At 40.3% G+C, this 24,344-nt stretch overlaps 2 protein-coding genes across 3 annotated transcripts; both read left to right on the forward strand.

Annotated features, from left to right (window-relative positions):
- On the forward strand, positions 1-9,689 carry LOC106613845 (tyrosine-protein kinase ZAP-70). Of its 2 annotated transcripts, XM_014216514.2 has the most exons (14): positions 1-133; positions 342-428; positions 4,982-5,467; positions 5,669-5,829; positions 6,363-6,501; positions 6,599-6,680; positions 6,801-6,823; positions 6,921-6,960; positions 7,074-7,284; positions 7,685-7,891; positions 8,113-8,305; positions 8,436-8,576; positions 8,886-8,998; positions 9,109-9,689. In XM_014216514.2, exons 3-14 carry the CDS (start codon positions 5,063-5,065, stop codon positions 9,224-9,226), a joined length of 1,833 nt encoding a protein of 610 aa, XP_014071989.1. In that variant the 5' UTR covers positions 1-133; positions 342-428; positions 4,982-5,062; the 3' UTR covers positions 9,227-9,689. The 2 variants fall into 2 exon arrangements, with proteins under 2 accessions (XP_014071989.1, XP_082812958.1); XM_082956832.1 differs by lacking the exon at positions 1-133 and having other exon boundaries at positions 291-428.
- Positions 9,690-9,989: 300 nt separating this feature from the next.
- LOC106613847 (MOB kinase activator 3A) lies at positions 9,990-15,837 on the forward strand. Its single transcript, XM_014216519.3, has 4 exons — positions 9,990-10,210; positions 12,858-13,419; positions 15,004-15,206; positions 15,457-15,837. The coding sequence occupies exons 2-4, from the start codon at positions 13,002-13,004 to the stop codon at positions 15,484-15,486; spliced, it is 651 nt and encodes a 216-aa protein (XP_014071994.1). The 5' UTR covers positions 9,990-10,210; positions 12,858-13,001; the 3' UTR covers positions 15,487-15,837.
- The last annotated feature ends 8,507 nt before the right edge of the window (positions 15,838-24,344 follow it).

The raw sequence follows: 24,344 nt of genomic DNA on the forward strand, positions 1-24,344 counted from the left end.
GTGGCCTCCAACAAAGAGATATCTGAAATGGAATGCTGTTCCATGTAACCATTAAAACCTCCACCATAGCCTCGCTGCTGGAGGGCTGTGGTCGACAGTTGGAAACAGAAGACTGGGTCAGCTGTGTCAGATGGTTGTAAATATTGAAATTGTGCTATTTTATTTTCTGCCTTTTCATGAAACAAAAGGTAGTATAGTAGAAAGGGTTTCATGTAGCTGAGGTGAGGAAGTAGCTTAGTGAAGATTCCAGGGCTGTATCAATCAACCCACATAGTTTTCCTGAACCCTCACTCGTGCCCTCACTCAGCAGTGCTGATGCATATTTTCTGTCACCTATACAGATCGACAGACTCAGCAGCTCTCTGTCTCTGAGGCCAATCTACTAAGATCGCTGACTTCTTTCCTCAGTTCCAGTGAAATAGTGTATGGTGAGTCCATCTAATTTAAAAAGCCAGTTCTGTCTTTTTATTCACTTATTTTCAGTTGAGGAATTAGGATGAATCTCTTTTAACCAAATCAAGGATTTTGTTCTGGCTGTATGGAAAAAAAGGGGATGGAAAAAAAGATCAAGTTGAAAGTCTATTACTTTGATGTACTTTGAAGTATACAATACAATATTTTAGACTGCATTTATATCAATAATATATGTAAAAGATTGTTCTTGAAATGTTCCTTTTCTATGACTTGTTTCCTTATAACCAGCGTCTTAAACAGATTTAAAACTGTTAATATGTTTCTATTAGAAGAGTTTTTGCTGTAACACAGGAAAAATGGGTTCACCACAGTGCGCAAAGACATTCTAGCTGTGGCTTCAAAAGTAAAGATTATATTTATAAATAGTTGCTTTCATTGTGTATATGAATAGAAAACCAAAAGGGGTAAGATTTTCAAGTAGACACACCCGTGTTTTATGTGTGTCGTTACTGCTTGTAATTTTCTTTAGAATTATACTGTAGATTATATTTTGAGACTTGTTGGCACTTGTAATCAGACAAATATTACAAAAGAGGTTACTGTGCTTTGTATGAAAATAAGGGGCTGTATTTTTATGACGTTTTAAACAGAGACTCATTTTCAACTAGACGACAGACTAACCTTCATACTTCTTTGAAATATTCTGAACATAATGCAATCCAGTAATGGGTTCTATAAGAATCTATAAGAAACAACTTGATTGGCCTGTTGGGATAGAGCCCTGGTTTAAACCTGACTGGCTAAACTGTGCCCTGACGATGTGTGGCTGACTTGGGCAATTGAATTCTATATATTGGCTAACTCATTACAGAGGTGCCACAACCCAGATCACTAAGACTGATGTGTTGTCGTTCCAGGGAGAGTTAGAGAGTTAGGGGTCACAAAATACTTGATTATCCTCTTGGGTTTGGTCTTAAGCTCGACTGGCTAAATATGGCTGGGTGAGGGGCCATTGTCAGCTACCCAGCAAGTCAAGCATTTTGCAAGCTGCATGAAACAATAGCAGAACAAGAAATTCCAAAAGCTTGATTTGAAATCAGCAATTGTCTTCTACGTTTAGGAAAAATATGCGCATTAAGTCCCTTATTGATTTTCCATTGAAGTAAGCAATCTCTAAATAGTATTTGTTTTCTAGGTAGCAGTCTCAGCCACATACTTTAAATGAACTACTTATTAGAGCCTTCCACCATTTTAATGTATGTTTGATGTTTGTAGGCCTATTTTTGTAGGCCTATTTGTAGGCCTAGGTGTTATTAAGCAACATTGTGTGGTCTCTTTGTTCTCTAAAGGCCTACACCACTATATAAAAAACATTGCCGCATTGAACACATTTATATTTAGTAGTAGCCAAAGCAATCCCTAAAAATAGCTAGGTATTGGGTATCTAATGATTTAGGAATGTTTTTGTTAGTATAACTTACAGAACAGATAATGTTTCTGATATAACGTTTCTTTTTAATCATCTTTTGAACACTGTAATGGCAAAACATGATGGGCTATTATTTATATGACTATGATTACATATGAAATACATGGCAAATATGTATTATTGTTACAGATCATGGCCATGAGCCAACGACTGAATTTAGCAAAGCTGAGTTTACTTCTTATAGTTGATTAATGTAATGTCTTATAGCTAAACCAAGGGCCCTCTATCATGTTATCCTCTGTGGTTCAGTGGACAAGGCATTTCTATTGTAGACCTCACAGTCACAAGTATTTGCACGGAAAAGGTTCTGCGTCAGAACACAGTTCTGCTATCTCTCCGCTCTTTAAATCTATGGCCTTCAGCCTGCCGAGAGGGCCTGGGACTCCTCTAAGGGTCGGCCGGTTCAGCCGTCCAACCTGCTGGTACCGTATGCCCTATATTGGCTCAGCTGTAAACCCCAACCAACCTCCGGGCAAAGCACTACTGAGAATGCAGGGTCTACCAGGGGAGAATATAGGCCTACAGCTGGTTTTGATGTGAGTTTAATGTCTTGTGGGAAAAAAGTAATTTTGTTGGAATGTAACGTTTGAATATTAACAGCATGGGTAATGTTTGTAGAAGTGTATTGGAAAAAGTGCTGATGCAGTTAAATATCCATCACACTGTCAGTCTCTGTTTTGTAAAGTAACATCTGGGTTGCTCTATATATTGTTAGGGAAATTTGTCTTGGTTGGTTTGTTTTCCTTATGAAGCAGTATAACATTCAAAAATAGTTTTATTAAGCAATAAGGTCTGAGGAGGTGTGGTATATGGCCAACATATCACGGCTAAGGGCTGTTCTTGCACACGACGCAACGCGGAGTGCCTGGACACAGCCCTTAGCCGTGGTATATTGGCCATATATAAAAGAGATTATAAACTGGGTGGTTCGAGCCCTGAATGCTGATTGGCTGAAAGCCGTGGTATATCAGACTGTATACCATGGGTATGACAAAACATTTATTTTAACTGCTCTAATTATGTTGGTAACCAATTTATAATAGCAATAAGGAACCTTGGGTGTTTGTGATATATGGCCAATATACCACGGCTAAGGGCTGTGTCCAGGCACTCCGCTTTGCGTTGTGCATAAGAACAGCTCTTAGCCGTGGTATATTGGCCATAAACCACACCCCCTCGGGCCTTATTGCTTAAATATATAGTGTATTCCCTTATCAGAAGTTGATCTCCGTTTAGGTTGTCTGTCCTGGACTGGAAGGAAAGCAACATCAGGGAAGAGAATTGGGGTGGTCAAAAGCAAACAGCATATTTATGCTCCGATTACTGAGCTAGTGGTGAGACATTTATGGTTTTCTCTATGTGTTCACTCATAAATTCAGGGAACTAGAAAAGAAAATGTGGACATTTACTCGTCAACAACTCTATTTTTGACAATACATCTTCTTCTCTGACAGATTGGTTTTTATGCTCAACATCTTTCCATTTGCATGGGAACTGACTTTTATGGCTATTCTCAAGTACTTTATTCTGTCATTCAGACTTTTAGATGATTCAGCTCATAAAATACAAGGATAAAAAAACAGGAAATAAAACTAAACACAAGTCAGTTTTAGCCATTCACATCAATAGAATTTCAGAAATGTAAACAAGTGCATACTAAAGGCACAGTTTTCACAGTACAACATGTCTTTGTACCACTGTCCCTTTACTGTGGTGAGTGGGGGTTTGAAGCTCTCAGGCCATGGTGGAGTTTATGTATGCTGTGGCACATTGCGTCTCTCTGTGGCTCTGTGTCTGTGTGTCCGGCGTGGATGTGAGCATACTGTCACAGGTACTGTACGTCCAGGAAACTGTGGTTGAATCACAACACGGTTTTAAAAGCATAAACACAAACATAGACACACATAGACAAAGGTGATTCAGTCTTTACCTTCACCCTCCTTTTGACATACCTCACCTCATAGAATCCTTTCACAAAGCACAGGACTTCAGATCTCTGAAACAATACATCAAATATTGGCCATGGGCCATAAGTTTGCACTTTTTTACAAGAAGAATAGGAATGGAGAGTTCCCATAAGGAGCTACTAGTATATTGTGTATCACGTAATAAACTGAAGTTTGATTTTAGCAGTTGATTGAAACTACAAACCAAACCAAGGAAAACCACCCTGACCTATGACTCACACCAACAGATTACATCTTTTTTTGCTAAAGCTTCCATTTTCCAAAATGAGGCTGTCAAATTAAACGGAAAAGAGGAAGTTATATGAAAACCGCAAATAGAAAACTCAATACATCACTATGCTAACTGATTCAACTGTCTATTTTGCCTACTAGAATCCTTTTATTTCGGCTTCTGTGCGTGAATATCATGTCATCTTGATAGTTGTCTGGTGTGCGTTTAAAAAGTTATGATACTCATCTGTGTCTTACCCACCAACAGGCATTTTCCACTTGTTATCACATAAAGATACCTCACAGCAGAGCAGACACTAGATGCTTTGATGGTAATTGCACAGCCTGCAGTCTACACTTCTTTTACATTTTCCTGATAGTCAGAAAAAAGCGCTAATTAGTTTAAACAAATACTGATGGGGCTACATCTGAAATATTTTGTTTCTGTATTTTCATTTGTCTAAAAATGACATTTGTTTTCATAGTCTTCATTGAAATGTGCAGCTAGTGTGTTGAACAGCTCAGGGAAAATTTGAGAAACAGCAGCACCTGTTCAACGTAAGAGTGAGAAACTGAAGAGTTGGAGAAGGAGGACGGGGGCGGGTGCCGTTTCCTGTTGTGGCTGTGCTTAACACCAGTCTGTGCCGGTGTAGAGAAACACGCATAGCCTACTATTTATCTCACATACTGCACCCAGAACAGCCCAACCACACAAATACCCCAGATACTCCTCTGGATCCCTGAGATGGAGTTTCTGATGAAGACTGTAGACTGTCATCAACAACCTCAATTAGAGAAAAACAACGATCTGGAAAACATACTGTAGTTAGCATTGCTTGTGGTAATTTGAATATTGTGAAAATAATAATGCATTATTATTTTCCATTCTCTCTCTGTATAGATCTTTAATCAGGAGCCTCCAGACATCTCCAACCCTTCCAACTGAGGAGTCTTCCCTTGTACTTCCTGAGGAGACTCAGACATGGCAACAGACCCTGCGACAGAACTGCCATTCTTCTACGGCAGCATCAGTCGCTCGGAGGCTGAGGAGCACCTGAAGCTGGCAGGCATGGCAGACGGGCTGTTCTTGCTGCGCCAGTGTCTGCGGAGCCTGGGCGGCTACGTGATCTCCCTGGTGTGGGACCTGGACTTCCACCACTACTCTGTGGAGAAACAACTCAATGGCACCTACTGTATTGCGGGTGGCAAGCCCCACTGTGGGCCAGCGGAGCTCTGTGAGTTCTACAGTAAGGACTCAGATGGCCTGGTGTGCAATCTGAAGAAGCCCTGTCTGCGCTCACCAGACAACCCCATTAGAGCAGGCGTCTTTGATAACCTGAGGGACAACATGCTGAGGGAGTATGTACGACAGACATGGAACCTGGAGGTAAGGGTTGGCTGAAGAATAGGCAGCAGGGTCACACCAACAGCATCTCTGATGCCCTGTAGAACCTTGGCACGAGTAGGTTAACTGTAGTTAGTCTGCTGGCCCTGTTGGAACCTTGGCACGAGTAGGTTTACTGTTGTTAGTCTGCTGGCCCTGCTGGCCCTGTGTAGGCTCAGGTTGACTAACTGTCTATCTGTTCAGGGGGAGGCCATGGAGCAGGCCATCATCAGCCAGGCCCCACAGCTGGAGAAGCTGATCGCCACCACTGCCCATGAGAGGATGCCCTGGTACCACGGCAAGATCCCTCGCCAGGAGGGGGAGAGGCGACTCTATTCCAGGGCACAGCCAGACGGAAAGTTCCTGTGAGTCATTTAATATTTTTTAGTCCAATTCCATCCGAAAGTCCCTGTCGTGGTAATTCTTACACAGGGACACTCAAAGTAAATCTTAAATTAATCATTATTTACAATCAGCGCACTGGAGAGGTTCCAACAAACTTGATGCACCACAGGGAATGTCTGTCAGGAGCTCTAACGGGGCAGTCCCATTAGTTCCCTTATCTACTGACAAGTTATATTTGCATGATTTAGCTTATTCATCATTCATAATTAATGTTTGCTTCATTCGTGTGACGACCAATACTGGGTCATACATGTGACAGACCAATACCTCACGAGGCTTATTCTCTCTAAGCTGAGATCTTGAAACTGAGATATCCCTTTCTCTTAACAAGGTTTTGGGCGTACTGCCAAATTGCAGATACTGATAGTGAGGATTCGTTCAATCAGTCATTGCATGAAAACAGAAATTGGTTCATAGAAAAGCACAAACATAACAATTTCCATCACATCCCAAAACACTCACAACAATGATTATAGTGTTTTTTTCTCATCAGAGTCAGAGACAGGGAAGAGTCCGGCACCTTTGCCCTTTCTTTGGTGTACGGGAAAACGGCCTACCATTACCAGATCCTACATGACAAATCAGGGAAGTACTCCATGCCAGAGGGAACCAAATTTGACACAGTGTGGCAGGTAGATTGTTCTCTCTTCTTCAACAAATTGGTTCAAATTTATTGTCTGCTACCTCATGTTTAAGTTTGCCCCACTCTCCCTCCCTTCTACATTGCAGCTGGTTGAGTATCTTAAGATGAAGCCTGATGGGCTAGTGACAGTTCTGAGGGAACCATGTGTGAACCGCAACAATGCCAAACGTACTGAACCAACATTTTGTTCTCAAATGAATCAAAATCATCACATTCTTCTTATCCCTTCACAAAATGTGTACCCTATGCAATTTAATTAATTGTCTTATTTTTCAAATCCATTTTCAGAGACTCCGGTTGTGCCCTTAGGGGTGAGTGTGAAGAACATTTTATAATTTCTCCATGGTAGATGCAGTACTTTCCAACTTCATTCACACAGATCTACTGAATACAGTACACTTCTTTCAGAGGCGGTCCAGAACAAATGCATACACACCGCCACCTGGAGGTAGGTCATTAACATTACAACAGACACACATGGCCTTTCCACCAAAATACACAGAAAAAAATCATTGAATGTGTCTTTAAGTCATTTACCTTTGGTTTGGCCATTTCTTACAGTACCTCTGGGGGGCTCCACGGAAGTCAACACTTCGCCCCCCACAGACCGTCAGATGCTGCCCATGGACTGCAGTGAATTTGTCAACCCTTACCATGACCCCAATGACCTGAAGAAGTTCTTCATCAATAGGGAGCAGCTGATGATCGACGAGGTGGAGCTCGGCTCAGGCAACTTTGGCTGTGTCAAGAAAGGAGTCTTCAAGACAAATAAGTGAGGGGGGTGGGGGGTGCTGCTTCTTGGATGAATCAAAACATCAGAACCTGAGTTATGAACCAATAACATTTACATTTTAGTCATTTAGCAGATGCTCTTATCCAGAGCGACTTACAGTAGTGAATGCATACATTTCATTTCATGCATTCACTACTGTGAATGCTGGCGTTGCAAACACCATGCTCTACCAACTGAGCCACAGGGAAGGCCCAATAACCTCATGCCTAGAGCCACTTATAACAACTGATAACTACGTTTTATGTCACAGAGGTTTATAATTATTTTTACTGAGAAAGTGAGCTGATCAGGAAAAACTCTGAACCCTAGTTAGAGGCTAACATTTAGAAAAACATGGGGCCCTATTGATAACACATCACAAATTCTTGTGTGGTTCCAGGGGCCACACTGATGTGGCCATCAAGGTGCTGAAGAATGAGAATGAGAAGCTGGTGAAAGATGAGCTGATGAGGGAGGCAGAGATCATGCACCAACTGAGTAACCCTTACATCGTCCGTATGCTGGGGCTCTGCCAGGCTGAGTGCCTGATGCTGGTGATGGAGATGGCTTCTGCTGGGCCACTCAACAAGTTCCTCTCCACCAATAAGTAAGGCCAATTATTTCACACGTGTAGTGTAGTACAGTATATCATAAGGCATGTTTTTCTCTTAATAGTGACATTGATCATAGAGAGTTATGGAAATGCAATTAATGATAGCCTTGTTATTACTCAAACAGTGATGATGAGCTCAGCAAAGTGAAGCTAAATACCATGAGAATTCCCCTAAAGCTTTATTTGAGTTCCCTTTCTGTCTCTCTACCTCTCAGGGATAAGGTCACAGTGGAGAACATTGTGGGGCTGATGCACCAGGTGTCTATGGGAATGAAGTACCTGGAGGAGAAGAACTTTGTGCACAGAGACCTGGCAGCTCGCAACGTCCTGCTGGTCAACCAACAGTTTGCCAAGATCAGTGACTTTGGTCTGTCCAAGGCTTTGGGTGCTGATGACAACTATTACAAGGTAGAAGTCTCTTGCACGTGTCATGTGCTATAATGTTAAGTTGGTCTGTTTTATATAGTTAAATGATGCAGTTCTTTATATGTACATTATTCATGTGGTATGGTAAGCATGTGTGTGCGTGGGTACATAGGCACGCACAGCAGGAAAATGGCCGCTGAAGTGGTATGCTCCAGAATGCATGAATTTCCACAAATTCTCCAGCAAGAGTGATGTCTGGAGCTTCGGTGTCACCATGTGGGAAGCCTTTTCTTTTGGAGGGAAACCATACAAGGTACTATCTGTACAGCAGCAGCAAGATCTATATACAACAAACATTTAAAGATGTATACTGTTGCCTAGTAGTTAGAGCATTGGGCCAGTTACCGAAAGGTCGCTAGATCAAATCCCCGAGCTGACAAGGTAAAAATCTGTTGTTCTGCCCCTGAACAAGGCAGTTAACCCACTGTTCCTAGGCTGTCATTGTAAATACGAATTTGTTCTTAACTGACTTGCCTAGTTAAATAAAGGTTAAATAATAATAGCCTCCAACAAAGGAGCTGTTGAGATTATCTTCATCTGTCTTTTTACCACATGTGATCAGAAAATGAAAGGTCCTGAGGTGATCGGTTTCATTGCCAGTGGGAGCCGCATGGAATGTCCATCTGGATGTCCAGATAAAATGTATGCTCTGATGAAGGACTGCTGGACATACAAGTAAGTGAGAAACCAGAGACCTATTCACTTTCCCACCACATGCTACTAGACCACACTGCTGCCCAAAGGAGATCCATCGCGTCTAAAGTGTCTGATCTTTCTCTTCTCAGACACGAGGACCGGCCAGGCTTTGTGAAGGTGGAGGAGCACATGCGAGGCTTTTATTACTCTATATCCAACAAACCTCTGCCTGAGGGGACCACAGATGCTGCTGAGCCTCTCAAATAGTCCAGGGACAAGATACACTCTGTCCCCGCGCCACACAATGCATTCTTTGAGATAGACAATGAGCCTCTTATGAACTGGGAACAAGCTGACGGCTTCAGAAACAGACAGCAACAGTAAACAGCTAAATAAGCCTTATTGATGCAAATGTGAGTCTGTAATGAAAGTAATTCATATTAGAACAGCCTTTTTTAGTAGCTCAGGACTGCATCCTTTGTTGGTTTGAATGTTTTGGAAGAAACCCCCCAAAAAATGGTGCATGTTAGAATTGTAAAACTGCATATTGAAAGTGTAATTCCCTGAGATATAATTAAGTCTAGCGTGAATTCTGTTTCTATTTAAGTGCTTCAGCTCTCTATACATTTGTTAACACGTCATGATGAATAAAACATGTCACAGAATATGGTGTATGTATATTAAGTAATTGTGGAAATTATTTTTGAATAAATTATGAAACAGACTTTAAGATCAGAAATATGGGATTCATTTCGTTTTTGAGTTGTGAAATTGTCTACATATTCATAATGTCGGTTACCAAGTTTGTCACTTCCACGACAGATTAACATTTTCACAACACTTTAAAATCGAATACTATGATGAAGCAATTAAACCCATAGCTATATCATCGACACAAGAGTCTTGCTTGGATTAATATGATGTGAAACAATTCACTTTGTTTGAATTATCAAGATACTTGTAGGCATATCATTAGGCTACTAGCCTAATGATAGAGTTGTGCAGGCCTCATTGAGGTGCGCCACTCTGTCCTCGGGCGGTGTACAGTGACGTCTGATCAAAGGAAGTGGGGGTTTTTGTTGGTAGGGAGGGGCTTATTTTTGTTTCCTAATAAAGTATAGACTTAGCGCTATGAGCCGAACTCTTATACATTAATCATAATGTAGCTTTTGTTATACATTTGAAAACGATTAGCAAAGTTTGTTTTATTCAAGGGAACATCGGTAAAGAAGGCTCAATAAAGCGGAACAAGTAAGTGGTATCTCTCTAAGTTCGGGGAAAGTGGTTGGGATACGAATTTCGTCACCGTCAGCTCGGTAGCAATTTACGCCGTTATTTTTACGTGAAATGTAATAATGAGAACTCTTTTGATGAGAAGATTATGCTTAGCTTTATTATGCGAAAAGCAACAAGTGCGATTGATGTCTTTCTTTTCACGTCATGAATAAACTTCGTAGCCTCGTCACGCGCCCTCGTCGTTCAAGAAGCCAACATTAGCATCAGCGCGCAGGCGGCCGCAAGGCTACATCATGTACTAACTAGCGAGATTTAGTTTGTTTCACTTTTGCCTCCGACCACTTTATACTTCTTATGTCGGCTGTCTCGATATAGGCCTATAAGTAACTTCGATATATGAAATGGCCTTATTGTCTGAGGTCACTTCATAATGTCGTGCAAGGTTGTCCATGCTGACTCGCTTGGCTGAACCAGGCCGTAAAGTAAATGTGACAAATAGGAAATGACTCGTATAGCTTGCAACATTGTAACCACATTCTAATTAAAAACCTCTCCCTGCAGCATGGTAACTATCTAGTGGTAACTATCTAGTCTACTCTGTAACAACACTCACTTTTGTAACATTGTAACTGGTTGGTGTTATTCTTCTCTAAGTTGATGTGGAGGACAGACTTCCATGAACCTACTACTCTTATGACAGCAGTCATGGATGTGTATTTTTATGGTTTGGTAGTTAAATATGGTTTAATAATTTGATTAAGTGATTATTAATCAATGCTTAAACATTATTTATGATTTGTTTTTTTCATTAGTTAATTGGAGCTCAGAAATGGACAGACACCACAAATGCTTACAGTATTATTAATTCATACCAAACAACAGAACTAATGGTGATTGTTTTTACAAAGTATCAGTCAACAATTTGGACACACCTACTCATTCAAGGGTTTTTCTGTATTTTTTATTATTCTCTACGTTGTAGAATAATAGTGAAGACATCAAAACTATGAAATTTACATTTTAGTCATTTAGCAGACGCTCTTATCCAGAGCGACTTACAGTAGTGAATGAAATGACACACATGGAATGATGTAGTAACCAAAAAGGTGTTAAACAAATCCAAATATTTTATATTTGAGATTCTTCAAAGTAGCCACCCTTAGCCTCTGATGGCTTTGCACACTCTTGGCATTCTCTCAACCAGCTTCATGAGGTAGTCACCTGGAATGTATTTCAATTAACAGGTGTGCCTTGTTCAAAGTTAATGTCCTGGAAGGTAGGAGTGTTGGGCCAGTAACAGAAAGGTTGCTGGATCGAATCCCCGAGCTGACAAGGTAAAACAAAATCTGTTGTTCTGCCCCTGAACAAGGCAGTTAACCCACTGTTCCTCGGGCGCCGAAGCCATGGATGTTGCACCTCTCTGATTCAGAGGAGTTGGGTTAAATGCGGGAAACACAACAGACTAGGTATCCCCTTTCCCAATCCGGAAAATGTTAAGAACTTTGAAAGTACCTTCAAGTGCAGTCGCACTTGAACTGGCTTTCAGGAGGACCGCCACAGGAAAGGAAGACCTCTGCTGCAGAGGATAAGTTCATTAGAGTTACCAGCCTCAGAAATTGCAGCCCAAATAAATGCTTCAGAGTTCAAGTAACAGACATCTCAACATCAACTGTTCAGAGGAGACTGCGTGAATCAGGCCTTCATGGTCGAATTGCTGGAAAGAAACCACTACTAAAGGACACCAATAAGAAGAAAAGACTTGCTTTGGCCAAGGAACGAGCAATGGACATTAGACCGGTAGAAATCTGTCCTTTTGGTCTGAGTCCAAATTTGAGATTTTTGGTTCCAATCGGCGTGTCTTTGTGAGACAGAGTAGGTGAACGGATGATCTCCACATGTGTGGTTCCCACCGTGAAGCTTGGGGGAGAAGGTGTGATGGCTTGGGGGTGCTTTGCTGGTGACACTATTTAGAATTCAAGGCACACTTAACCAGCATGGCTACAACAGCATTCTGCAGCGATACGCCATCCCATCTGGTTTGCACTTAGTGGGACTATCATTTGTTTTTCAACAGGACAACTTACCTCCAGGCTGTGTAAGGGCTATTTGGCCAAGAAGGAGAGTGATTGAGTGCTGCATCAGATGACCTGGCCTCCACAATCACCCTACCTCAACCCAATTGAGATGAGTTGGACCACAGAGTGAAGGAAAAGCAGCCAACAAGTGCTCAGCATATGTGGGAACTCCTTCAAGACTGTTGGAAAATCATTCCAGGTGAAGCTGGTTGAGAGAATGCCAAGAGTGTGCAAAGCTGTCATCAAGACAAAGGGTGGCTACTTTGAAGAATCTCAAATATAAAATATATTTTGATTTGTTTATAATACTTTGTGGTTACTACATGATTCCATATGTGTTATTTCATAGTTTTGATGTCTTCACTATTATTCTACAATGTAGAAAATAGTAAAAATAAAGAAACTCTTAAATGAGTAGGTGTGTCCAAACTTTTGACTGGCACTGTAATATTAAAAATGTAAGAAATAAATTGTGGGCCTTGTTAGTATAGCCGCACCAGATGGAATATTGCATGTTAATGCTGAATTTGACAATATGGCATCTATGTGAATCTGACACTGACAATTATTCTTTCTACCCCTCTCAGATTTGACCCTTGAACAGCCTCAGGACTAAAATCAGCTGTGAGGAAAAATAAAACCAGTGTGTAACATCTCCACTGTTGTTTATATCTCCTTCATCTAACCAGTAAATAATTCAATAAGACATAAACAAACTGCCACATGCAACAATGTCCATGGCCCTGAAGCAAGTCTTCAACAAGGACAGGACATTCCGGCCGAAGCGTAAGTTTGAGCCCGGGACACAGCGCTTCGAGCTGCACAAGAAGGCCCAGGCGTCTCTGAATGCAGGCCTGGACCTGAAGCAGGCAGTAGCACTGCCCCATGGAGAGGACCTGAATGACTGGGTGGCCGTGCACGTGGTGGACTTCTTCAACCGCATCAACCTCATCTACGGCACCATCAGCGACTCCTGCACCGACCAGACCTGCCCCGTCATGTCCGGAGGGCCCAAGTACGAGTACCGCTGGCAGGACGAGCACAAGTACAAGAAGCCCACAGCCGTTCCAGCCCCAAAGTACATGAGCCTGCTGATGGACTGGATTGAGGTACAGATCAACAACGAACACATCTTCCCCACCAACGTCGGTATGTACAAATAATGATAACTAGGTGCATGGGCTGGAATCAGCATTGTGATAAATGGGTTTAATGTTTTGGCAGAGTTACAAAAGAGCATCTTGCTAGGCTGAATTACTTGCAACAGCTGTATTCTTTCATCTACAAAGATCCAGAAATTCTTAACCTTCCATTCTTCACGTCCTCCCACCACACAACTTGGTATCTGACTAGCTGTAGAAACATCCAAGCAATGGCATTAGAAATGGGTCACAGAATCCACAGTAGGGTATAAATAGGCATGGCATGTGCACATGTCCCTGGAAATGCATTGTTAAAATGCTATTAGAATAGTGTAAACGGATGGACTTCATCTATTGCAGACCTGCCAACATGTACCAACTACGCAATTCTCTGTCCATGAAAGCAGGTACGAGATCCGAGTTAAAAGTATGCAGAAAAGAATAGGTCCTTTTTTATTTTATTTTTTTTATACATTTTATTAAAATGTATCTACTGAGTAAATCTAACATCCCGATTCTCGAGCTGCAACACACAGACATGTACGGAGTTTGTCAACGGACATAGAGATTAATACATCATCATTATTGGACGTAGCTACCCCGTGTCTGCCCCTCCTGTTTGTTGTGATGCTGAGTTTGCCGACTGTCAGCTGTACGTAAACACATGGACAAATCCATTATCGACTCCGTGTGTTGTGGAAAGGTAAACACTAACTGTTTCAAGCTAACCTTAGCGAACATAAGATGGACATTCAGCACCAGCCGTTGACACGCATTTGCTAGTGCAATAAATACAATTTAAATACGAAAAATAACTGGTCGCATTTGTGCAATTAGTTGTATTTTCCACGTAACATTACGAGGATCACACAACCTGATATACTGTAACTGTAATTATGATCCACGGCACAAAAAGTATAATTAAACATACATTGGCATTAAATGGAGTCGGGAGTTTAGAAGACTGCGCGATGAAGGATTGAGTGTCCGGTTTTAGCTATAGAGGCAATGCTTCTAAAATGCCTTTGCACTAGATCTGAGATTTTATAAACTTCGAAAATAATGTATGCGCTGCAAAGAAATACAATAGGCACCTTTTACATAGGCTGAAACACCGGACTCTACTAGCGAACAGCGTTTAGATTCCCTTTGCGGTAGCCTAAGCTTTGTGTAGCCATTTTGCGGTCTGTGTCGATGCGATCATTTAGTTTTTGTGTTTTCAAAATTATTTTGCTTTTAGTGTTGATTAGGAACCATGTCTAAAAAAGCATCAGACTCACAAACAGCGCGTGCTGGGGGGGGAGTAAACTCAAATTTGCCGCGCGCGTCTGGTGGACAGGGTTGGCAGGTCTGCTATTGGATGGATGAAGGAAAATATGAATCCTCTGTCCTGTGGTCATTTAAAGGCTCACATATCTCCTTCAAGTGATACAAGCATGATCCTGTGATACACAAAAAGTTGAGAATTAATCTGACAAGTAGACTGATTCAAACACATATGGTTGAGAGCATGACTACTTTTGTTTACTTTACATGTTTCAGGAGGACATATCTTCATATTTTTTTGTCATCTTTTGTTTGGTTTTTGAAGGTACTCCCTTCCCCAAGACCTTCATGCAGGTAGCTAAGAAGATTTTGTCTCGCTTGTTCCGTGTGTTTGTCCACGTCTACATCCACCACTTTGATCGTGTGAGCCAGATGGGTGCAGAGGCCCACGTCAACACCTGTTACAAGCACTTCTACTACTTTGTAACAGAGTTCAACCTCACAGACCATAAGGAGCTCGAGCCACTGGTGAGTGAGAAAAAAATAATTGAATTGTCTATCTTGTTGGTATGTGAGCTGATAAACAATTGCACAAGCTTATAAAGGCAAGGATACATTTTAATTTCCATATCATTTCTTTGACATTACATGGCTTTTGTGTAAAGGAAGCTGCCTGAAGTTATGTCTGTATTGCACCCTAGAATTATGATCTTTACGAGCACGTTTTTGTGCTTTTGCTATAATAATGTTGCTAAACTACAACTCCTGTCTCCTACAGAAAGAGATGACATCACAGATGTGCCACTAAGGGAGCGCCACTGACCACTTTACACATTCCCCCTTGAAGACTAGTTCCGTCCATGTAGAAGAATGAAACAGGAAACGTAAACCAAATCTAAAAGAGTCTTTATTTTTATAAACAAGTACTGTAATCTATTTTAACCATGTAGGTCTTTTTAACCAGGATCCTTGTAAGGCATTCTGTTCCTTTTAATGTTTTGAGCATTTTATCAGAGCACAGTATTATGAGATCTTTCTTTTTTAATTTGAAGCAGAATCATTCCTGTCATTTAGTTGTTCTCATATCTTAAAATAATATATGTATGTTTGTACATATCTAAGATTGTAGTATGTGGTGACATTAAACATACTCACTCTATGTTCCTACTCTAAACTGTGTCTTATGTTTAATTATAGACTGGGTAGTTTGGATCCTGGATGCTGATTGGATGAGCAGCGTTTGAAGCCGTGTTGTGTTACCATTTTTATTTTTCCAGAATATACACTCAAACTAGTATATTGTTTGTTAATTAAATCTATGACATTGTTTTATAAAAGAACTGAGAACAAGGCCTGTTGAGCAACACCAACTAACATAATAAACCCGTTGTGCAGGTCTTAAGTTGGTCCACAAGGTGGCATAAAGAGCACACAAATATGGCTGGTGTAAGGGTTGTGGAGTTAATATGTAGCTGGAAGCACATTCAGTCTAATATATGCCATAAACCTAAAATCCTAGACTTATAGATCCAATGAAGGGGAAATGTAGCGCTTGTGACATGATTCGGGTTAATTATCTGATTTAAGACGGTTATGCAAGAAACAGTATGGACCGAACTGTTTTAATAAGGAAGACGGCAACTTTGTAAATGTTTTCTTCTGTCCTCCATAATTGCTCAAACTAAGAAGGAACACTACTTGGCCTTTGCCAGATAGGCTTGGGCACAGTGATCTGGGGTGGATTTACAGGCCATGATATTTCATAATGAACAGTATTATGTCACAGCCAGTGAGAGTTAAAGGAAAGAATGATTTTCATTCATAACCTGTCCTATTCCTTTTCGATGGGGACAGGTAATTATTGGACACGCATCAAATTAAACGCGTATCAATGTAACCATGACCTGAACCCGCTTGACTTGAGCTAAATGAATCCAAGGACATCACATGAAATTCACTTTATTGGATGAGTAGGCTCCTCAAAGGTAGGTCTATCGGTTGTCAATCTGGTCTCAGAGCATTTTGTATTCTGTATGTAAATCCGAGACACTCCATTTAGTATGATATGTTCTGTTTCGTATGATTACGTAAGACCAGGGTTGGAAAAAGTACCCAATATTCATACTTGAGTAAAAGTAAAGATGCCTTAATAGAAAATTACCTAAGTGATAGCCACCCAGTAAAATCCTACTTGAGTGAAAGTCTAAAAGTATTTGGTTTTAAATATACTTAAGTATCAAAAGTAAATGTAATTGCTAATATATATATACTTAAGTATCAAAAGTAAAAGTATAAATCATTTCAAATTCCTTGTATTAAGCAAACCAGATGGCGCCAAACCACAGCATGATTTTATTGTTTTTTAAATGTACTGATCGCCAACACTCAGACATTTACAAACAAAGTATTTTTGTGTTTAGTGAGTCCGCCAGATCAGATGCACTAGGGATGAACAGGGATGTTCTCTTTAAGTGCGTGAATTAGACCATTTTCCTGTCCTGCTAAGCATTCAAAATGTAACGAGTACTTTTGGGTGTCAGGGAAAATGTATGGAGTAGTAAGTACATTATTTTCTTTAGGAATGTAGTGGAGTAAAAGTAAAAATATGTAAGTAAAGTACAGATGCCTAAAAAAAAAAAAACGACTTAAGTACTACTGTTAAAGCATTTTTACTTAAGTAATGTGCACCACTGCATAAGCTGGATGATTATGTCTAGCGAATGTCTAGCAACCCAAAAGTTGCGAGTTCAAATCTTATCACTGCCAACTTGACCATTTTAGCTAATTACCAACTTTTCAACTACTTAAATGTTAGCTAACCCTTTTAGCTAACCCTTCCCATAACCCTTTGACCTAACTCCTAAAAGTAACCCTAACACCTAGCCTAGCTAACATTAGCCATCTAGCTAGATTTTGTGACAATTCATACGGTTTGCAAATTCTTAACATATAATACAAATTGTAATTTGTAACATACAGTATCATACACAATGGGTGATTGGCAACCACAAATGAATACATACCATATGAAATGTCTTGGATTTCCGTACAGAATAATACAAAATGCTCTGAGACCAGGTTGCAACACCTGGAAACCACCTTTATTTCAGGCTGTGTGCCAAGATTACCCACTGGCCATGTTACAGGAGTACATGACCACTAGCAGTGAGTGGAAGAGGATTATTTCTATCTACCCTCGGTCAACAATAGGTTCTATTGGTTCAAAAGGTTCTAATCAAATATTCTCTCTGCATCTGCTTGACTATGTAGTCTCAGTGCCAACTCAGAAGAGTCATTTCCTCTCATTCTCCCCTACAGCCACCCTGTGACTGGTCTCGTTACGTGAGCTACCGGAGATGATTTGACTCATCTCAACCTGCTTGTTTTTTCTTTAATGAAATGTGTTAGACCAGACTGCTCCACTCGACATTTGGAGAATTGGCATGAAAGGCGGAGTTTCAACTGGATCAGGGCGGGATCAAATTAAAGAATTTCAGTAGCACCAATCAAACGTAAACTTACTCAACTCTGAGTTGTTGCAATGACGATGTGATTGTACTGTTTTGAATGGAAATGTGATTGTTAACACGGTGGATTATGTGACTCAGCAAATATTAGGCTGTGAGTGCACACCCTAACGGTTTCATGACTTGCAGGTCAGTTTGCCTCATGTATTGTCTTCTGTATTATCTCGCAGACTGAGTGTCAGTTCAAATGGTCTTATTCCAATTAGAATGAAGTTCTATTTGAAATAGGATCTTATTTCTGTTACATAGTAGGATATTTCAATAAAACATGTGCTTGGGATGTCTGTAATATTTAGGACTTTATGATGAAATATTCTCAAATGTACACAGAAAGGGACCAAAAGTGTCAATTTGGGTTAAAGTAGAATTAGGTAGTTACAGTACACAGTACTTCATTGTAAATATGTCATACTGTTTAGACGGTTAGCTGGCAACGTCACGAAAACAATGTGCATGCTTCAATGGGCCAGAAGTCAGTATGTTGTTGTGATTCTGGATGGCCAGATAACTAGCAACAATGACAAGAAGCTGCCATGTAGGGAATCGTAACTTGCTCGTTTCAGCTAGTTTTATCTTGTTCTTGATACCATGTCTTGTTTTGAGGTGTTTTAACTGATATCACGTCTATGTTAATATGGCAAAAATTCACTAGCTAGCTAACCAACAACTGTAACAATATATTTGTGAGACAAGTGCTCATCATTGTGCAAATGTATTTTACAGTATGTTTTCAATAGCCTAAAATCGGAGACAAAATATAGTTTACGTTGTCAACAATCTATGCCAACCCAGTCTGTTTTTCCCATAGTAGCGAATGCGTCGTTTTTGTTGCTAAACAACCGTCCCGTCGATCTATGCTACTCGTTAAACAATTTCCTTCACAAGTTGTGGTTCTACTTCAATTTGAAGCCCCTAAATATATATGTTTACTAGATAAGTACAATGATAGGTACAGTATAACTACAGTGTAGGAACATATTATTAGGCCAACATAGTCATTACTAAAGTTGCCCGACATGTAAGATAACGCATATAGAAAATGTACCTGCCTACCTGAGTACCATGAAAATACAGTTTTAGGGACAACGCAGGGAATTATTTCAGTTTAGGTTGTCTGTTGGTTGAGCGGTTGGTCTGGACTAGTCCAACATTTAAGTGAGATCTTCTTCAAATAATATACAAAATGCCAAACACTGTAGTCCTAAAGTGAACTGGATATATATTAATTTCACAGCACATTTGAGCAATTTTTCATGTCCTTAGTGGGAATATCTTGGAGAGTATGGGGCGGGCTGTATCATGTGTGGTCTCTGGAACCTATAACTTAGTCATATGTGTACTTTTGGTGCTATTATGTCTTTATCCTAAACTAAAGTGTCATTGGGACTTGTAAAGGTGCGATTTGGATAACATGTATTGCTATAATAGTATTTTATTTTGCTTGAAAGTTGTAGTGTTTCCTTTCCTTTAAAGGTGGTCATGTTTTCAAATGTTCTAGGAACCTCATCCTAAGAACAAGTGTGTGTAAATCTTCACCATGTGACCTTGATCGCTGACTCCTTGGAAAAACCCAGCAGCCAAGATGAAACAGAAGAGGACTGCTAACTGCAGCACACTCATCTCTCTTGTGGAGAGTAATAAGCATTTGTGCACACATCCACACACCTACGATACATACACACGTATTTGTATACATCACAGACACACGTGACGTGCATAACTGGACATGTTGACCCCCCTGAACAAAACATTTTTGGGGGGTTTTAAATTCCTCTACAGTACTTAGTGTAGTTGTAGGCCTAATGTATGTACATACTTGTTAATACTTACTGTAAGTATGTTGTTTAAATCAATGAACCTGTTATGTATGTTCTCTTGAGCTACTACACATAAAACAAAACTCCAGCTATTTTACTTTTCCTGTTGAAAATATCCCAAGTATCCCAAGTATAAATACATTAATGTACACACATTTAAATTCAAGGAGTTGGCCATTCAAGAAGTTTGCAGAGGTTGGTAGTTAATGTATTGTGCACGTTCTGATGCATGTCAGTCATACATCACTCAGGTGGTTGCTACACACTGGTGGTGAATGAGTAACTCATACTTATGACTGTATAAATGCAATCCATTATTGTTATCATCCTCTCAGCCACACCTCCTGATCTCAGCCAATCCGTGAGCAGGCAGAAATATCCCCTCTCTGAAAGACTACCCCCCTGGGATGTTGTTATTGGAATGAGGTTGCCACTTGAAGCCTTTTACTATGCCCCTGCTACTGTTACCCCATAGTGCCCCTCCTCAGCCCCATGGTTTGTTTTCCAACCTAACCTTGGATTGCATCATGTGGTCCTGGCCCTACTGAGTAGCAGCCAATCCCTTTACATAATGTTTGCTGCAGTTTAAGGCCCAAGTATATGGGCCAAAATACACTGAGGGCCCGGGGAGAGGGAAGGAGAGAGAACACAGTCACAAGATGTTCCTGTTCTCATAAACAAGTCCTACAAGGAAACTAGCACATACAGTAGCAAGTGTTTCATGGCCACATAGTAATAATAGGTAAACAACCAAAAGAACATGGTCTACAGGTTTGGGTCATAGCAATAATTCAACATATTTTGCACAACCATTAAATAAACAGATCAATTATTTTGGGTGTGGCATAGGCTACAGTGCCTTCAGAAAGTTTTCATCCCCCTTTACTTTCCCCACATTTTATTGTCTTACAGCCTGAATTTAAAATTGATTTTGTGTCACTGATCTACATACAATACCGCATCATGTAAAAGTGGAATTTGAAATGTCTTGAGTCAATGAGTATTCAACCCCTTTGTTATGGCGTGCCTAAATAAGTTCAGGGGGTAAAACTGTGCTTAATAAATCACATAATAAGTTGCATGGACTCATTCTATGTTCAATAAAAGTGGTTAAAATATTTTTTTATGAATACCCCATCTCTGTAGCCCACGCATACAATTATCTGTAAGGTCCCTCGATCGAGTAGTGGATTTCAAGCACAGATTCCGCCACAAAGACCAGGGAAGTTTTTTAATGACTTGTAAAGAAGGGCACCGATTGGTAGATGTGTAAAAAATAAATAAAAAGCAGCCGCTGAATATCCCTTTGAGCATGGTGAAGTTATTAATTAAACAAATGGAATACAGTTAAGCACAGGCAAAATACTAGAGGAAAACCTGGTTCAGTCTCCTTTCCAACAGACACTGGGAGACAAATTCACCTTTCAATAGGACAACAACCTAAAACACAAGGCCAAATCTACACTGGAGTTGCTTACCAAGATGACATTGAATGTTCCTGAGTGGCCTAGTTACAGTTCTGACCTAAGTCAGCTTGAAAATCTATGGCAAGACTTCAAAATGGCTTTCTAATAATGATCAACAACCAACTTGACAGAGCTTGAAGAATAAAACCAAAAAATGATGGGCAAATATTGTACAATCCAAGTGTGCAAAGTTCTTAGAGACTTAACTAAAAAGACACAGCTGTAATCGCTGTAATCTCTAAAATGTATTGTCTCAGGGGGTTGAATACTTAACTAGTTGTATTTTTCAAACATTTTAATAAATGTTAGAAATGTTCTTCCACTTTGACATTATAGAGTATTTTGTGTAGATTGTTGACCAAAGATGATACTTAAATCAATTTTAATCCCACTTTATAACACAACAAAATGCAGAAAAAGTCAGTGGGTATGAATACTTTCTGTGAAGGCACTGCATGTAATGAGTAATTTTATAGAACTTGCTAAAGCTCGTTCTTAAACATTGTGAGAAAGCAATCCATTGCACATGATCAAAATAAATTGGGTCCCTCTTTTACTCATTGTGTCAATGTTGCTTAGGCCTAACGGGAAGATACAGTAGCTAATTTGAAAATGAGAGACAATTGATTGCCTGTGTACCACCTCCTCAGCAATTTCTGAAACGTGCGATGCTAGGTCACGACTCACTAGATAACATGCCATAGATGTGTAGTGTGAAGATATGAAGGCGACGCGTCATTTTGAGCCCCACATTGTTAGCTAAAAAAAATACATATATTGTTTTGCATGTTATTTTGGCATTAATACGTGTCACATATCAGTTTGCAAACAATGTAAAAAAATGTATATAATCATTGACTTAATAAAGCCGCATACAAACATGGTCTCTTTTTTGATTTCTTGGGTAAGGCAGCTCCAAAATGCAGGTGTTTCAGCCTAGCTCAGTGCTTTCTGTGATGGTGGGGCAGCCAGCAGAAAAATACGGAGCAAAGGGGTTGGTAATGTTCTCCAGTTGCGCCGTGATTGACTCAGTGTTCTGTCACTCATGGGGACACTACGTCACCGCCAAATCTATGGGTAGAGCTCGAAAATTCAAGCCCCTTGGGTGCTGCCATAGAGTTACATTAGAAGTGCCCATCCAAGAAGGCTCAAGGTCATTGGCCACAGAAAAAAATCAAATCACATTATATCTACAGTAGCTTTGATTGGACTGATCATGTCAACATCATACTTTAAAAATCTTAGCTAGCAGTCATCATAATGAATCAAGTCAACAATCTACTGACAAATCCCTTTTAATCCTTGTCATATGAAGATAAATAATTAATAGAAATTATAGATAAAACGTATCGGTGCTCATCGGCCATTGGACATAAACATTACACAACATGATGGAAATTGCAAATTCAACAATGACTAGTTTGGAAGGAATCAGTGGCCAACTGCTAGCATTGCAAAGATATCACTAGCCTGCTATTGTCAAAACTGTTCGCTGCTCTGGCACCCCTATGGTGGAACAAGCTCCCTCACGACGCCAGGACAGCGGAGTCAATCACCACCTTCCGGAGACACCTGAAACCCCACCTCTTTAAGGAATACCTAGGATAGGATAAAGTAATCCTTCTAATTCCCCCCCCCCCTCCTAAAATATTTAGATGCACTATTGTAAAGTGGTTGTTCCACTGGATATCATAAGGTGAATGCACCAATTTGTAAGTCGCTCTGGATAAGAGCATCTGCTAAATGACTTAAATGTAAATGTAAATGTGGCTGTGTGGTCCCAAGTCTGGGTTTAAGGGTATCTTTTCCAAGCTTAAAATGATAAACATTCAACATTGGCCATGCTGTCAATCCGGCATTATTTCTGCCGCGCTTTATTAAACAACTGTTAACTCAGAACTGGGAAATATGACTTTAGTGAATTCAAGACAATTGGGAACTCGGGGAAAAAACAAGCTCCGACTGGGAAAATACGTTTTGAACGGTCAACCAACTCGGGAACTCTGGCCTCTTTCTAGAGCTACGACCTGAAGATCACTGACAATCATCATCATGATTTGACCTTGTTCTTTTCTGAGTTCCCAGTTGTCTTGAAAGCACTATAAATCCAGAGAATGCCTAACTTTGATGACAAAATTTGCCCACGAAGGACCGCCGCACCACCTTTCTGTTCTAGGGAGTACAACACAACAAGGTGAGTCCAAAAATGTATTGTATGCTGCTGCATAAATTATGTAATATGCCAGGGAGATATGTATACTGTAGCAAAGAAAGTAATACTAAGTGTATGTTGTGTAGTAAGCCGTTAGTAGCCCATGTGCCTCACCCTAATAATTTGGTCTATTTTCCCCTCTTAATTTCGCCTACTGTTCTGACTTAGTGATGCACATGTAGCCTATAACCTGTTTTAGAGAAATGTAATCATTAAATATTGTAAGAGCTTTCATTGTTTGCTTATATGCCCCCTTTATTTATCCTATGGTTCTGACTTGGTGTACAGGGAGAACACTGTAAGAACGGCCCATGTTCTGAATTCTGTCGCTGTCTATGTCAGTGCTGAACAAATAGTTATATTGACTAAGTCCGTCTTAGCTCGCTCATTAATGTCTTAATCGAAATTATGGATTGCCACTTATCCGCTTGTTGTCCCTTTATACCATAGTTTGTACATCTCAATTGTCAGTAGGAACCACATTTGTTTAAGCAAGTCAGCCATATCAGCTATGTTTTTTTAAAAGGCAGTAAATGAGGCTGAATGAACTGTTTCGCTGCCAGACAAGGCTCAGCTGTAAGCCAAGTGTAGCAGTGGTAAGGTGTTGGCACTGCTGTTGGGACTCTGCTGTTGGGACAGCTTTA

This window comes from Salmo salar, chromosome 10, assembly GCF_965601325.2.
Source record: "Salmo salar chromosome 10, fSalSal1, whole genome shotgun sequence".
Classification (NCBI taxonomy): Eukaryota; Metazoa; Chordata; class Actinopteri; order Salmoniformes; family Salmonidae; genus Salmo; species Salmo salar.

What these genes read in the sequence shown, in the direction of transcription:
- LOC106613845 (XM_014216514.2), top strand. Translation starts at nt 5,063, where the DNA reads ATGGCAACAGACCCTGCGACAGAACTGCCATTCTTCTACGGCAGCATC. An exon ending in GACAGACATGGAACCTGGAG is followed by an intron (nt 5,468 to 5,668) that starts GTAAGGGTTGGC and finishes CTATCTGTTCAG; the next exon opens with GGGGAGGCCATGGAGCAGGC. An exon ending in AATTTGACACAGTGTGGCAG is followed by an intron (nt 6,502 to 6,598) that starts GTAGATTGTTCT and finishes TCTACATTGCAG; the next exon opens with CTGGTTGAGTATCTTAAGAT.
- LOC106613847 (XM_014216519.3), top strand. Translation starts at nt 13,002, where the DNA reads ATGTCCATGGCCCTGAAGCAAGTCTTCAACAAGGACAGGACATTCCGG. An exon ending in CATCTTCCCCACCAACGTCG is followed by an intron (nt 13,420 to 15,003) that starts GTATGTACAAAT and finishes TGGTTTTTGAAG; the next exon opens with GTACTCCCTTCCCCAAGACC. An exon ending in ATAAGGAGCTCGAGCCACTG is followed by an intron (nt 15,207 to 15,456) that starts GTGAGTGAGAAA and finishes TGTCTCCTACAG; the next exon opens with AAAGAGATGACATCACAGAT.